This window comes from Belonocnema kinseyi, chromosome 3 (genome assembly GCF_010883055.1).
Source record: "Belonocnema kinseyi isolate 2016_QV_RU_SX_M_011 chromosome 3, B_treatae_v1, whole genome shotgun sequence".
NCBI lineage: Eukaryota > Metazoa > Arthropoda > Insecta > Hymenoptera > Cynipidae > Belonocnema > Belonocnema kinseyi.
The window spans coordinates 96921182-96937159 of NC_046659.1; the positions used below are offsets into that span (position 1 = coordinate 96921182).

The 15978-nt window shown below is 30.3% G+C and overlaps 1 protein-coding gene across 3 annotated transcripts in view; it reads right to left on the reverse strand.

Moving 5' to 3' along the window:
- Positions 1 to 566: 566 nt before the first annotated feature.
- The window catches only part of LOC117168687 (D-2-hydroxyglutarate dehydrogenase, mitochondrial), a 184699-nt gene continuing 169287 nt past the window's right edge, over positions 567 to 15978 (reverse strand). For all 3 annotated transcript variants that reach the window (XM_033354365.1, XM_033354368.1, XM_033354369.1), the window contains 4 exons: positions 8909 to 9077; positions 4693 to 4991; positions 4423 to 4591; positions 567 to 1266 (listed from right to left, as the gene is read on the reverse strand). In XM_033354365.1, coding sequence (XP_033210256.1) covers positions 1010 to 1266; positions 4423 to 4591; positions 4693 to 4991; positions 8909 to 9077 — 894 coding nt within the window. In that variant the 3' untranslated portion in view covers positions 567 to 1009. The remainder of the gene's footprint in view (positions 1267 to 4422; positions 4592 to 4692; positions 4992 to 8908; positions 9078 to 15978) is intronic.

A 15978-nucleotide genomic window follows, 5' to 3' on the forward strand; every position in this document is an offset into this window, starting at 1 on the left:
AAATCGAAGAAAAAATTTTGACCTAAGGGGGGGGGTCGCATTTGTGAGGTCTCCTGGGGATTTCAAGCTTTGTGTGATGATCTGTGCGAAAAAAGTTGCATGAGGAATGGAAAAAAGTTTTCTGAACAGCATGACGAAGTTTTTGAACGGTCCCTTGGTATATTTTGTAAAATAACTCTACATATTTTTTATCGCAAAAATACATATTAATTCTTGACAAGTCGAAAATCTATTCAAGATCTGATTATTTCCAACTCTTAGATTAAAAATATCACAATTGAAGCTACAGAATTAAAAGATAATCCCATTTCCGCGACACTCCCTGTGAAAAGCAGCCCAATAAATAATTTAAAATGTCAAAGACTAAGTGACATGTGGAATATGCTATTCCGAGATTCTATCGACCATTTTCCGAGACCTGAACATTGATTATTCCAGTTCTCTTCCCTAAACACTCAAGTCGCACATTGTGAATAAAGCTCAAAATCTTATGCGAAAAACAGGAATAGGAAACAAATAGGACCTGCTGATAGGATGTATAAGGCTTAAATTAATTAAGCTAACAATTAGAAATAATAACTTTTTTTATTACAAATAGACTATCTATACAACCAAAAATATATTTTTTGTTTATTACAACTTATTATGACACGTTATTGATGTTCAATTACTCAGTCTTTGTATCAGATTATTTCATATATTCAGAAAAATACAATTTATTGTAATGCGCACTATTTTAAAAACTCTGAATATTTATAATAATTATGGAATACCATTTTTCAGATTCCGTTGGTAATCTAGAATTTCTCTTCATTTAATTTGAGTGACTATTATGTAACCCTATTTTCATATTACCATCTTAAATATAATATTTTTTATAGGAAATTTCTAAATACAGGTAAAAAAATCTCTTCTTTTCTCTATAAAAAATAAAAATTTGCACTAAGTCCCTTGTAGAAATAAAAAAAAAATTCAAAACTGAACGCTCTATAAAAATTAAACTACATTTTTACAAAGGATGTAGAACTTTGTACGGATTTAAAATATGGTTAGGATCCATCATTCTTTTGATCTGCTTCATGAGTGAAATGACAGAAGCATCTTTACTGTAGTGCAGGAACTTTGTTTTTTTGAAGCCAATTCCATGTTCTGCACTCACACTTCCATGAAGTTTTGAAACATATTCGAAAATAAAAGGCTCCAATTGAGCAGCAATTTCATCATTGTATTCCTTCGTAGCAACTTGCACATGAATATTTCCATCACCTACGAACACGTGAGATTAAAATAAAGCTAGAGATTACATATTACGTTATACAATACACTCAACTCCCGATATAAAACCGGTTTCGGGCATTGCTTGCCTTGGCGTTGATTCTAAATCGAGGGAATTCGAACGTGAACAGATAGGGCCGTGTGAACCATTTCTGTTGGATTTGAACGCATGACGCAAACTAATGCAACTAACGATCTGAAAGTGCGGCCCTCGAGTTGTTTGTCACGCTTGACTGAGATCATCCTCTTTTTTGGCCGTATGGGACCTCTCACTATGAAACTACAGAGGCCATAATTTCTAGGAATATCGTAAACCAAGTCTTCTTATATCAGGAGTTGAGTGTATATATAAAATTCCGATTTTATTTAACATTTTCTATACAATTTTAGGCGTCATCCATATATTACGTAAGGCTTTTATGTACAATTTTTTTGAACCTCGCTCTGTACTTGTAACGCTACCATGACTTCAATGAGCCCCCACCCTCATTGTTGATCAAGTCAAAATTGTTTGAAATTGTCAGACAAATATTATATTTTTTTAAAGTTAGTTAATGGAATACTTATTTTTAATTTAAAAAAAAACTAAATCTGAAGGTATCAATTTTATATGAAACAAAATGATCCAAAAAAGTGAAAATCACGCCTACATTATCTTTTGTTTCGTTTCGTTTACAGAAACTTTACAACCTCTAATGAAGCTAATTTTGCATTTGTTTTACTATTTTATTGTAGCCTAACTACTAAGTTCAAAAATGACTTCACATTAAAGAAAAAATATTTTGTTTATTCGTTTGAACAGAACTAAGTTTATGAAAAGAACTTTGAAACAAATTTTTAATACTCAGCCCATTAATCAAATACAACAAAAAAACACATAATTTGTATTGATATTTCAAAAAATTATAACTTGATCAAAAATTATTTTTTCTAAACTATAATTTTATACTTTGTATTATTTGTTATTGAAAACTGTAAACGAAAAATCAGAATAATTTTAAAACTGTTTGCATATCTTAACAATTACACATAAATCAAAAACAGATTTCAGCAAATAATTTCGTTCCCTCTCAAACCTCATTTATAATTTAACTTTTTTTTAAATTAATTGCATTACAAAAAATGTGACGTGACATTTTTCGAAGCATCCCCCCTCCCCACTGTAATAGGACCATAACAACTCCTCTTGAACCCACCAACCCCCTTAAAGCGTTAAGTAATATTAAATTTAATATTGCATATTAAACAATTTTTTATAAGACAAATTTTCTAAATTACAAATTTTCATCTGCCCCAAATTAAATATAACATCATTACACCCCTGAATGTGCGGTTGCTGATTGGTGATCAATTGATGCGCAAGTGCACTGTAATAAATTTTCATGCACGTTCACATGAAGACCGCTGAGCCAGGCTTGTGCTGCTATCTAGCGAAACCCGATGATATGAACGTTTTTATTCAAAGGGCTGAATCGCTATACGACCCGATCAATAAATCTTTCAAATACGAAAAGTTACACTAAAACAATTTAAATAAAAAAAGGAAAGTTTTCAAAACTGACACTAAAATAAACCTTCTTCTAAATTTAAAATTGATGAATTTGAAAAATACAGTTCTAAAGAATAAATATATGATTGCTTTCATGTTAGATTAAAAAAAAAAATTATATTAAATTTAAAAGTTCTCTCTTTAATTGCAAATAAAATTTAAGTCTGTATAACATATTAATTCTGGCCGAGCTGGAAAAAGGATTAGTATTACGGAAAATTCCGTGGTGGTAGACATTTCAAATATTAAATGGTAACTACTAAATACTAAACTATATTTGCGTTCGGGGGCCATATCTAAAAAAAGAACGGGATTTCAACTACGTCGGTATCGCAGGAAGCTGTTATTTAACATTAAAATTATTGGAATTCAATTTCCCATTGATTGCAATACACATTAATTAGATGTTTATAACGAACTTCTTTCAAGATATTCTTATCACGTTTTAATTCTATTAGCAATATTTTCTGTTAATTGTAAGTGACTGTTAGCAATGCATTTATTACTGCAGTATACAACCAATTTAATTAATCTTCTATTTTTGGTACAGATCATTATATTCTTTATCATGAACAGAAACATCAGAAGTTGAGGGCAATTAAAAAAAAGCCCTTCAGAATTTGATGCTTCCTACATTACCGACCATTAACTGTTGCGCATAGTAAGATGAAATATGGGCGTCTTAAAAATCAGCAAAAATCATAAGCAATATCTTTTTTTTTAATGCGACTATTACCGCTCCAGTAAACTCCTGGACTCAGGCAACCAATCTTGCATGTACGTTGGAAAATCTCGCGTTAAAAATCTTTTCTACCAATTATCCACTTGCATTTTTTAAGGACTTTTGCACTTACTACATAAGGGCTAATAAGGGATTATTTTTAAAGATACGTATATAAACAGATACTGAGGCAACTAAGTAGATCCACAATTCAAGATAAAAACTTGATTTAAAAATAGTTGATAATATTGGAATGACCTGAATAAATATATGTTTAAACTGCATACCCCAGATTCTATTCGGAATTTCTGGCTGATTCAATATCTGATTGAAAATTGAAAAGTTGATGTGCCCATAGCTAATGAATAGAGCTGGAATACTATGAGATGATTTCATGGAATTAAACCTTCCCTAATTACCCAAATTATTTCTGTGACTAGTCACAGGACCTGTACTTCCGAGATATTAGATAGGCTTAGCTGCTATTGTTTGCAAGAAAAAAATGAGTATAGAATAAAAGGTGTATTTTCGAAATATCTACCATTTTGCTTAAAAGATTTTTAAACAAATTTTTATGATTTACTTAAATAAACCGGAAATCAAATTTGCGAATATTTTTACTAGCATATTCGTAATCATTGCGTCAAAATTCATCAGTATACTTAGTTTCAACCTAATCGGAGGTATACTCTCATTTTGGGACTATACCTAAATTTTTTATTGAATGATTCGAACTTTTTATTTTCACCCATCTACGTACTTATTGAATTATTATATTATTGAGTATATCGCATACTATGAAAAAAATTTAATTTAATCAATGGAATGAAAATTTAAGGAAGTAAAAAATTGACTAATAAAAATTATGAAATAATACCTATATGTCCGTATCCACTAATTCTTCGAATTTCCGGGCTCTTTAAACGTTCTCTAAGAGCTTCGATAATTTTGTAAAAATCTTTAAGAGGTAAGGAAACATCGTATTTAAATACGTAACCTTCGTGCATAATGCCCTCAGTAATTCGTTCTCTGAGTGCCCACATGTTCTGAAACAAAGAAATCATTCTTACCGCGAACAAAACAGTTTACCTTTGTTTTCTTTTTTTTTTTTAAGAATAACCCGAAACTTCAAAACAGAAACGCTGACCTGCATTTTTGATGGTTCAGAGGATAAGGTACCGTCAGCGATGATTCCTTCGTTCATCGCTTTTTCTACGAAAGCATTTAACTTCTCTTCATCGTGAGCAAGATGACTTCCAGCCGTTTCAATTAGCATGTAGAAATTATGGCCATCACCTCCGGATGTTATAGGATTTTGCAAATGAAGATACTTGGTGCATACCTCTAGCGAAAGCTTGTCAATCATTTCACAAGAAGAAAGTATTTCCCCCAAATTGGCTTTCGCTGAGCAATATGTTTTTAACACACTGTCGAAACTGTCTAGGCCTATAGCAAAAGATACATTAAAACTCTGAAACATTTACTTTAAAGATTAATTATATCTCTGTATAGTGCAGTTCCGTAACCTACACCCTTCAGAATTTCCTTTGGATTAATAGTCATACACGTAATCGGTCATTACTAAACTTGTTATGTGCTGAAGTAGTAGGATGCACCTCTTAACCATTGTCAAGAAAAACGTCTTCAAAAACACCCATGCATGTTACGTGGACCGAGATGCGAGAGTATGTCACTTCTTGATTAGATCAGGCGGTAGCGCGTCAAGTGAGTGGCCGGAAAGTCCGGGCTCTGAAAGTTACCACCTGATCTAACCATGAGTTGACATACTTTAGCATCACGGTCCACGTAACACATACAGAAAAAAGTTTCGTTGAATCAAATAAACTTTCTTTAAATCAAAGAAATTTTAGTATTGATATACGGTCAAAGAAACATTTGTTTGATTTAAGAAAATTTTTTTGTTAATTTTATTAATTCGATTTAAAGAAAAATTTCGTTAATTTAAACTGAAAATTTATTTAAATCAAAGAAATATTTCGTTCCTTCAAATCAAATATTTCTTTAAATTAAAGAAATATTTGATTGCTTCAAATAAAAAATATCTTTAAATTAAAGACATATTATTTTTTATTTGACCTTTACATTTCTTTAAATTAAACAACCGTTTTGGCTGAAAAAAGAGAGCAAGTTAGTTTAAAATGAATATAGATTTTCTTTGATTCCCATAATTAGTTATAAATAAATTGGGTTCCTCGAGTTTCAAGAAACTTGCATGGTCTATTTGTTCACCTGAGGAAAAAAGTTTATTTGAATGATTTTTGTGTGTAAAAATGAATTCTGTTCTTTCCTAATTTAGTATTCTTCACAAAAACTTAAGGTAAAAAAAATGGTGTCGAAATTGTGCACAGAAGTAACAAAAATTTACATAAAAGTGAGGTTAGGTCGTGCAGTATAAAAGTATATATTCCCACTATGATGGTCCAAAAATGCATGGTGAAATTTTTTTTATTTTATTTTTTTTTTATTTTAACACGTGTCAGTTTTGACTTGAAGTTTCCCATGCAAAATGCATGGGGAAAAATCGCTTTTTTGAGTTTTTAAAATAATTGTGTAGGGTTTAAAAACATGTGACGGTTAAGTATGGGGGCCTTTAGAGAATTATTTAACGAAGAATCTTATGTATCAAACATATAAATTTGACACACCTAACACACTCAGGTAGAAATTGCCTATTTACGCCTAAACTAAATATTGTATCTTACAAAACAGCAGCCAGATTTTCTACCTGGAAGAATCTAGGCTTTCCCACTGCTGGCCCTCGACAGGCTATTGTCGTGTGCTACTTGACTTAAATTATTTATATGCTCACTTTTAAGCACTATATTTTTTAATTAAACTAAATAAAAAGCTTTATTCATAAAGATAAATTTAAAAAATAATTTCTATCAATTAATTATTTTCTCGAGGGGACCTTGTAAAGCCCTCGACAGGTAAAACGGGTAATACAACAGTGAGTGCAACAAAGCACATTAATGTTCTTATGCTTAATTATACTTAAATTTAAATAAGAAAAAATTAAAAAAATTACCGAGATGCAAACTTTGAATAACTTAATTTTTTTCTGAAAAAAATTTAAACATTTGGTGCCTTAAAAATGTCAAAAGAATTTTTCTTAAAGATCGATTTAATTTGAAATCATGTCAGTACGTTTAAAAATCATGTATAACAAATCGAGATTCAAAAACCTTTTTTCCTCATTTCTAAAGTATCGGATGAATCCCATGAAGCATTTATGATATCGCACTCAGCGTGGCATCGTAGCTATGGGGATTAGGCGTTGGACTTATAAGGGTGCGGTGCGTGCGTTCAATTCTCGGCGCTTGCGGATATTTTAATAAACTGCGTTTGTCTTTAGTTACTAGTAATAAGTCTTCTTTAGCCAAATTTAACAATCAGTTTAGTTTTAGAATAACGTGCGGAGTATAGTTAAGAATCTAATTTCAATAAAAATACGAGAAAGTGGAAGAGTGTTTGTCAGAGGCTACAGAAAGGTTGTACAATCTTTAGGTTTAACTTTTGCAAAGAAAATGTATTTTAGATTTGGATTAATATTTTCCTTCTTTGAATCAAAAATTTCTGGTAGTACATTATGGCAATGTGCTAGTTAAACTTTTTTACTATTGCAACCATAGCAGATACATTCAGAATTTAAAGCATGATCAATTTTTTAATAATTTAATAATATTTTCTTTGAATCAACAAAATAAGAATTAATAGCACATACATTTGACCGAGCGCGAAAACACCGTTTGATGCTTCAAAACAATATTTCATTGATTCGGAAGTTTTTTTTTCTCAGTGTGTGAGGGACTATCTAGATTCTATCAAGACCCCATTAATAGGCCCTCATTGGGTTGCCTACTGATGACCTCGCTAGCTGAGCGTGACACTTTCGCTTGCGCCCTCGATAGATTGCCACTTTCGGGCCTCGATAGAAAATAGGAAATCTAGACAGGGCCTCTTAAGAACCAAGTTATAATTTCTACCATGGCACCCCCACGAGGACCTGAAAACTACCCGTAAAACCAAAAATGTCAATTCTTCATGAAATCGACCTTTCGAAAATTCTTTTTTTTCCGTAAAGATTATTACTATTGGTCTATAAGCGGAATATTTATTAACATTTCATTAATTTTATTATTTATCAACATTGTTTAATTCATTACATTTTTTTAGAATTTGTTTTTAATTATAATTATTACTTAATTATTATTCAGTAATTAATTATTATGGATAAGTATTCCGATAGACCCACAGTAATAATTTTTATTGAAAAAAAAAATTCGAAAGGAAATTATTTAAACGCATTCCATTTGTTTAATAAATTGAAAATAATTGAATTAATGTTAATAAATACTCCACTAGACCAATGGTAATAATTTTTAAGGAAAAAACGAAGTAGAAAAATTATTTAAACAAATTCCATTTGTTTAAACAATTAAAAATTAATGAACTAATGTTATTAAATATTCCAGTAGACCAATATTAATAATTTTAAGTAAAAAAATACCAGAATGCAGTGCTCAAAAGGTCGATTTCATAATGTAATAACATTTTTTAACGGTAGTTTTCAGGTACTCGTGAGGGTGTGTAGGGGTGTCAAACCAATTTGTCTGATACATGAAATTCTTCGTTAGATAATTCTCTACAGGCCCCCATACTTTCCCTCACATTTTTTAAAACCCTAAAAAATAATTCCAAAAACTCAAAAGATCGTTGCCCTCTAACAAAACGCGTTTTTGAGCCACCCTAATTCCCACGGTAGAAAGTTGATACATACTATCTGCAAATCCCTACGATGCAAGGATGTCGCACACTCTTTATCACACATTGTAACGATTTAAATTATTATCAAGAGCCGTCCGCCTCCGCGTCTTCGCTAAAATTTTACAACACGTGTTCCGAAAGACGCGGTAACGTAAAATAATCAAACTGATTTGTGCTGCGCAAATTCTCGTGGCACATTAGTAACGTGGAAAATGTATTGTGAATCAAAAGAACCTAGTCGAAAAAAATGTCTTTTTTTTAATTTAATAAGAACTTTTTTCTGGACATGCATGGATATTTTTAAAGCCGTTTTTTTCGAAAAACCTGGATCTGAAAGAATTAGCAGCGGTAGAGATGGTCAGATAATAATCCTTGATTAGTCTAATTTAATCACTATACCTTGCGTTCACCCATCTTCTAAAGTATTATTAAAGAGAGAAGCGTATCTTATTGCTTCAGCATATTAAAAGTACGGTAGTGGCCTATTACTGAGTGGAGTAAGAATTTAAATAAAATTCAACAAAATTCAAACACAGTGCCCTTTGTTAGAAGTAATTTCCAAGTCTACAACGCACCTAAAAATGCAACGTTTGTCGCTTTTGGAGAAGGTGGACATTGAATCGCAACTTTTGTGACGATACCCAACGTTCCCTCGGAACCAATAAACAAATGTTTCAAATGGTAGCCGGTATTGTCTTTCTTTAAGGTGTTTAAACAATTTAGAACTTCCCCATTGGCTTTAACCTGGAAAAATAAAATTTTACAGTACCAGCCAAAATTTTCAATTTGCTAAAAAAATCGTATTAAAAACATGCCTCTCTTTTTCGATGTTACCTACGCAAGAAATTTAGTTAGAAAGATTTTTAAAAAACCATTAGAAAGCTCATTAAGGTATTGTACGGATCCAAGTCCATCAAGTGAATGCGTGTGAAAGTCTCTAAAATGATTTGTGCAAAAGAATCGACTTCTTATTTCATTTATCTCGACTTTGAAATGGGCATCATTTTTCTAATTGACTAAACTTTATAGTGTTGCATAGCGATACGAGATACTCGGTTCTCTTGCCCATTTCAGTCGTTCGAGAAGTATTCTCAAAAACTGAGAATATCATTCTCTCTTTTGTTTTTATCGTCTCATCTTATCTCGATTTACGTTATCGTGCCTGCACGTAATAACGTTTCGGCGACTTCCGGAGTCTTTAATGCTAAAAACGCAGTAAAACGTCAATTGACTCCAGGTTATCCGTTAAGAAATTTTTTGAATTTCACAAAATTGTATCCAATTTTCTGGAGGAAGCGGATTATTTATAAAGGTAAGTGAATTAGTTTGTTAATAAGTAAGCATTATTAATATTCTTCAACGTTAATGTTAAATCAATTTTCTAAACCGGTTTCATAGGTTAGGATGTCACGTGAAACCCCTGAAATTTATATCATCTCTTTTAAAAAAACCTATGCAAACTAAATTACGCTTAAGGTAAATTTGTTATGCAATTTAACTTTAATTTCTTACAATGCAATTTCTTACAGAAACTTAAGAATCATAACCTATATTTTAGTACTTACATTGAATCAATGTTTGTAGTTAATATATTTATTATTATGAATGCAGTTCTTAAATTGAAATTCCAACATCTTTTTACGGTTGGAAATAAGTGCTGACAAAGATTCTTATTTATGCCAGTTGGTAGAATATGTTCGCTGTGGTAAAAAGGCTCCAGTAATATGCGATCAAGGACCCCAGTCAAAAACCGGTCGGATTCCGACCGGGTTACCCTATTTGTATCCGGGATCCGATCGGGGAACTCGGCCGGGAGCCGACTGGGTACACCCGGCCCGGATCCGACCAGCGCAGCGTGACAAAATCAACCAGAATCCGACCGGGCAGCCTGACCAGATTCCGGATACAAGCAGGGCAACCCTGCCGGAATCCGGCCCGAACCCGGGCATAATTTCTACACAGGTGTTATCCAAAAATACTGTTTCAACTGCCATTTAAGCTATGCATTATAATTCTGCTTCAATAATAAATTATTTCCAATACAAAAGTACACAAATTTGAGCACTTCTTCTGGTTTATAAAGTCCTCAGTAAAAATATTCATTTGAACGTTCAGAGTTTCAAGTATATATAAAACGGTCACTTTTAAGTTTAGTTTTTCAGAAAGAAAGTAATTATTTAATAAAAATTTCTTGCAAATATTTTAAAATATCCTAAAATATTTGAAATTCCGAGTAAAATTCCTTTAAAGATTTCTAAATTCTGGAAGTATATTGAAAATTCCTTATAATCGTTTAAGATATCATAAAGCCTTACAGGTCCCACAAAATCCTTCTGAAATTCTTCAGAACTGTATACAATTTTTTAAAATAATACCTCAAAATTATTAAAATCAATTGAAATTTCTTGACATTTATTAATTCGCTTAGAAATTCCTTGTAGCTTTTTAAAAATCTAAAATTGAGCCTTAAATATCTTGAAATCTCTTTAAAAATCTCTAGAATTCCTTAAAAATCCCCTTTAAACTTTTTTTTTATATACATACATTAAAAATGTTTCAAAGAAATAATAAGAATATATCTCAGAAGATAAAAAAATCATCATTAAATCCGATTCTTAAATACGTAAATTGCTTTTAATATTCTCGCTATTATATCATTCTTGTGAAACGAGTTTTTAAATATACTGCTTAATAAATTATTAACATTATTATAATAATTATTATTAAAAAAGGACTGTAAATAAGGCATATTTGACCCTAGGAATCTAGAATTAGAAAATAATTTTCTTTATGCATCAGATATGAGATATAACCACAAAGACCATACAAAAAATAGACTAACGAGATGAAAAAAAAAAGAATTATACTATTGAAAATCACATTAAGGAACCTCAATTTTCATTAAAATAAGTATATCATTTAATAGATATACATATTTTACTCTAAATGCTATGTTTTTTGTGCCTATTTTTTTTTGTGCATATTTCATGACAGTACTTATCACATTTGTTTTTATACTAATGTTAATTTTGACACTGACAAGGCATTTCATCGAAATATACGATCTTTCGAGAAGCTTGCTTATATGAGACGAGATGAGATGAGATTTCATAAAAAAAGACGAGAGTTTTTCTCGTTGTTGCTCATTTCTCGTATTTCTTGCTCAAATGCAAAAAATTTGCACAACAATCTAATAAATCTACAGACCCAATTTGATTTAATAATTCTCGAATTATCTTTAAAAATATGGAAGTAAACGCAAGTATAAAATCGGTTCGACACCACTCGACCGACCGATTTTCGTCTTGAGCATTCTATTTTTCATTGTAATTCCACACTGAAAAAATTTTGCATTGAATCAAGTAGGCTAGTTTACTTGGCTGATTTAACTTGAAAGAAGCAATTATTTTCTTTTTACAAAGGACCGATTTTCTTGAATCAAGAAAATAATAGTATCAGGACAACTATTTGAATCAAGAATATATTTACTCTAAGCAAAAAACTATGGAGTTAATTTGTTCCATTATACTTATTTGCGTCAAGCTTAATAAAATATTGAATTAGGAATATTATATTCTCGTGATAAGTAACTAAAACTCTAACGAAATGTTTCTTGATCCAAGTAAATTCATCTACTTATTATGACTAATATTTTAATTGAAACAAAATGTTCATGTTCTTGAGAAGAGAAAATGAATGTATTCAGCGAAGAAATAATTTGCCTTAGAATAATGCTTCAATATTTTCCTTCAAATAATTATTAATTTGAAACGAATGTCAGATTTACTTCGAAGATACCTATGTTATCAAGATAGAATCACATCAGTTTTTTCAACATAAGAACTGTGGACTTGATACGATAGACATCGCACACATACTATGAAAATTAATATATTGATCTAAATTAATTTACTTCTTACTGCATAAGTATCTTATTAAATATAATAATCGACAAGTTGACATGTTATGAAGTTGGTTCTCTTCGCTGCTAACAATTATTTTGAAATTCAATAATATTTATAAAATTCAAAACATTGGTGCACATGATCAATTTTATTTATACAAATGTAGATAGGAATTTGCAACTCTGATAAACTACTAACTTTATGCTGACACGCAAATTAAATCACTCATAAAACTATTTTAAAAATTATAAGTTTATTGAATCGGTAAGTTTTTGGTGGTAAGAAATTAAACATTTTAAATAGATTTGAAAAAAGTGTTTTTAATTTTGAAATAATTATTCAAAACTCAAAAGTCATTTCATTCCTAAAATTATTAAAAGGTTATAAATTTACTGCGTGTATCATTTTTTTCGCTTATTATTTGTACATATTAATCTACTCAAAATTAAACCATTTCGATAATAGCAGTTTGAAACTCACAAAAATGGCAAAATTCACGAAAGTTATTAGTAAGAAAAAAAATAATTTTGAAAAAATAAAATGATCATGTGTTATGCTAATTTAAACTAAATAAGTTTTAGACAACAGATTTTTTAACTTAAGAAAAAAATGTTAATCTAGCCGAATTCAAAGAATTAATTTTTCCTTAATGTAAAACAAATTCCTTTATTAGGCAGGAATGTTTTGAATAATTTTCAATTTTATATTCTTACTTGCTATCTGAAATAGTTAATATCTTGTTTTCAATTTTTATGTTATTAATTGGCAATGCAATGCTACCCGCGTACTGTAGCGCGCATATAATGTTACTATTTTACATAATTAAGCATAGATTTAGTTTTTTAAAAATTAAATTAACAGAATTAAGTTTTTCAGTCAATGATTTCAATGATCATAGAAAATTTAATTTCAACATGTGATTAATTAGAGAAAATTTAATGCGCATATTATTAGTATGTATATTTATAAAAACATAAAACAAAGTTATAAGCTTTGAAAAATGCTTTAAAATACAATTATTACATATTCTTGATAATTTAAAAAAATGTAATGCGTTTTTAAAGCAAAATATTTAATAAAAAAGAATTCACTAACATTTTGAAAAACTGCATTAAGAATTCATTTCATTTTATAAAGACACAATTAAAAAGTTGACAATTAAAAGTTTTTGAGAGGGCAAAGAGAAAGCAAACAAATATTTTTCAGCCGACCACCGTGAGATCGCTTTTAACCTGCAAGTTCTTGCACAGAATTCTTGTTCTTTACAGAATTCTTGTTTCTTCGGATTTCGAAGTATTTTATATTTAAAATTAAAATAAAGTATCGAGCACTTTTTAAATGGGTAATATTTAAACAAGCGATCAATTTTTTCTACACATTTTCAATTATTTTTTAGGAATTGAACCGTTGGCGACCAAAAGGGGACACGGCCGGATTCAGCCTGAGAAGTATTGTCCTGAGTGTCAATTTTAAAAATCTTTCTAATTTCAATTCTAAAGACTGATACTTTTAGAGAATTTCAAGGCGCATCTTTTATTCCTCTTGCAAAATTGATAGGTTTTGTAGTTTTTCAGATAATTGGTAAAAAGTGGATTTTTTGAAAACGAAACATTCCAATCTTTTTTCACTTTAACTCGCGCTAATTTAGCCAATTTTAATCATTTCCCGATTTCCCCAATACAAAGTACGTGTTTAAGTCTTCTAAAACTATCTAAGAAAGAAAAACGAGAATATTGTAATAAACAAAAAAGTTATTTTTTTTTTTTAAGCAATGCAAAAATCATGAATTTTAACCTTCAAGCGCCTCTTTTAGCGAACGAATTTTAAGCTACGGAAAGCTTTCAGTGAGAAAGCTGTTCATTAAGGTTCAAAGAAGTTTTCTGGAAAGCTTTAGATCAATTGGATCAATAGTTCAAAAATTATGAATGTTTTAAAATCCTTCATTTTGGCAGCTTTTAATCCAATTCGGGGCGGAGGACTTTTCGAAAGATTTTTTAGTTTAAGCGTAGGTTTAAAGAAAAAAGTGGTTGATTTTGCATCTCATAGTTGTCAAAAACATTCACTTTTCCATCAGGAAAAAAATGCAAAACGAACGCTTTGCTGATTTGGAAATTTTTTGGATTTCGCATTTGCCTTTGAAACATTTTTCAAAATCCTGCAGAAGATCTTCACACTTCTCGACCATTGTGAATGAAGGTGAACGAGCATTGCGAATCATTTCTACATATTCAGCTTCAGTTTCAATTCGTTCTAATTTTTTCAGCTTTTGCGAATATGTGCCAAAATTCCTATCGCACTGGCAATAGGAATGGCCTCGAACTGGAAACACATATTTAATCTCGCGTTGCAAATAAATGGACAATAAAACCAAAAAATGAAACACTGTGTAGTTTTTATTTTGTCCAGGACATGAGTCTGAAAATAATTTTATGCTCGTTGAACTTGTCTTTAGCAAATTCTTTTAATACCGCGTATTTGATAAAACTGCAAACAGAGTTAGCACCCTTCTTTACAATTCTATCAAGAATAGGGAACATGTAACTCTGGTTCGTAGTATGTACATGTACGTTAAATAGAAAAAGCCATGCTAAACGTAGGTAAAACTGCGCGGACACGGGTATTTTTGGTAGAGACAAATTCTGTGCAAAATCAAATTCACAACATAGACTATTATTTTCAGAGAGTATTTGCTTTTTTAACTTCAAATAAATTTCAGCATTGTTTTTGTGATTAATTACTTCTTCGTTTACCTCTCCATTTGTCTCGTTTTTGTAGCAAGTATTGCACACGTCAGTTCTAGGTAATTTAAAACTGAAGCCAACATTTCGGTTAAAATACTTAAAATAAACGGTTTGACTTATTATCAATTTAGCCATCGTTTTTTCTTTATAATACTTTCCGAATAATTTGTAAAGTTCTACAAGATTTAATGAAGGATTATCAAAATATTTTAGGTTGGTAGAATTTCGTTTGTAATGTGAACTGTGATGTGGAATTGATTCGCAATGCTCTTCAATCATTTTTTTAATTTTTCTGTTAATTTAAGACAACTTTCGGGTACTCCACCTGCCAAATTTTTTAAAGGCTGCTTATTTAAAATCTTTTTTTGAAGATTTTCAACTCTTCTTTTGCCCAAACATAGAAAAGCACAAAAAAATTTCTTACAAATCGGAACATTTTCTTCGTTAGTAGGAAATAAATATATCCAATGAATTAACCGTCCTAGTTTTTCACCTGCATTCGTTTGGATAGGATTCTTGCATTTTAATAATCCTCTTAGAAACACATTTTGTTCATTATAGTTCTCGAGATTCCAAAAATTTGTATGTACTTTTTCTTGTTGCACATTTGAAAACTTCTGGTAAGATTTTTCTCCACAGCAGGATTCAATAGGTTTGAAAGATCTCTCTGGGATTAGAATATCTTTAGCAATACCGTCTTTTTTAGTTTTAGACTTTGTAATGTATTCTTTTCCCTAAAGAAATAACAAATAATGCTATTAACTTCGTCATTAAAAATTTAAAATAATTACTTTAGACTATCTACATATTATATATAGTTCAGTAAAAGAATTACTTAAAAAATCAAGAATAAAAAAGTCATAAAATATTAAATTTATGATTAAAGTTTAGTTTAAAATTGTATTGACGGTTTCCAATCGTACCTGATTTCTGGAACATTTTTTCTTATTTTTAATCCACGAATCTTTATTTCTAGTTCTTTTTCTACCTTGTTTCATT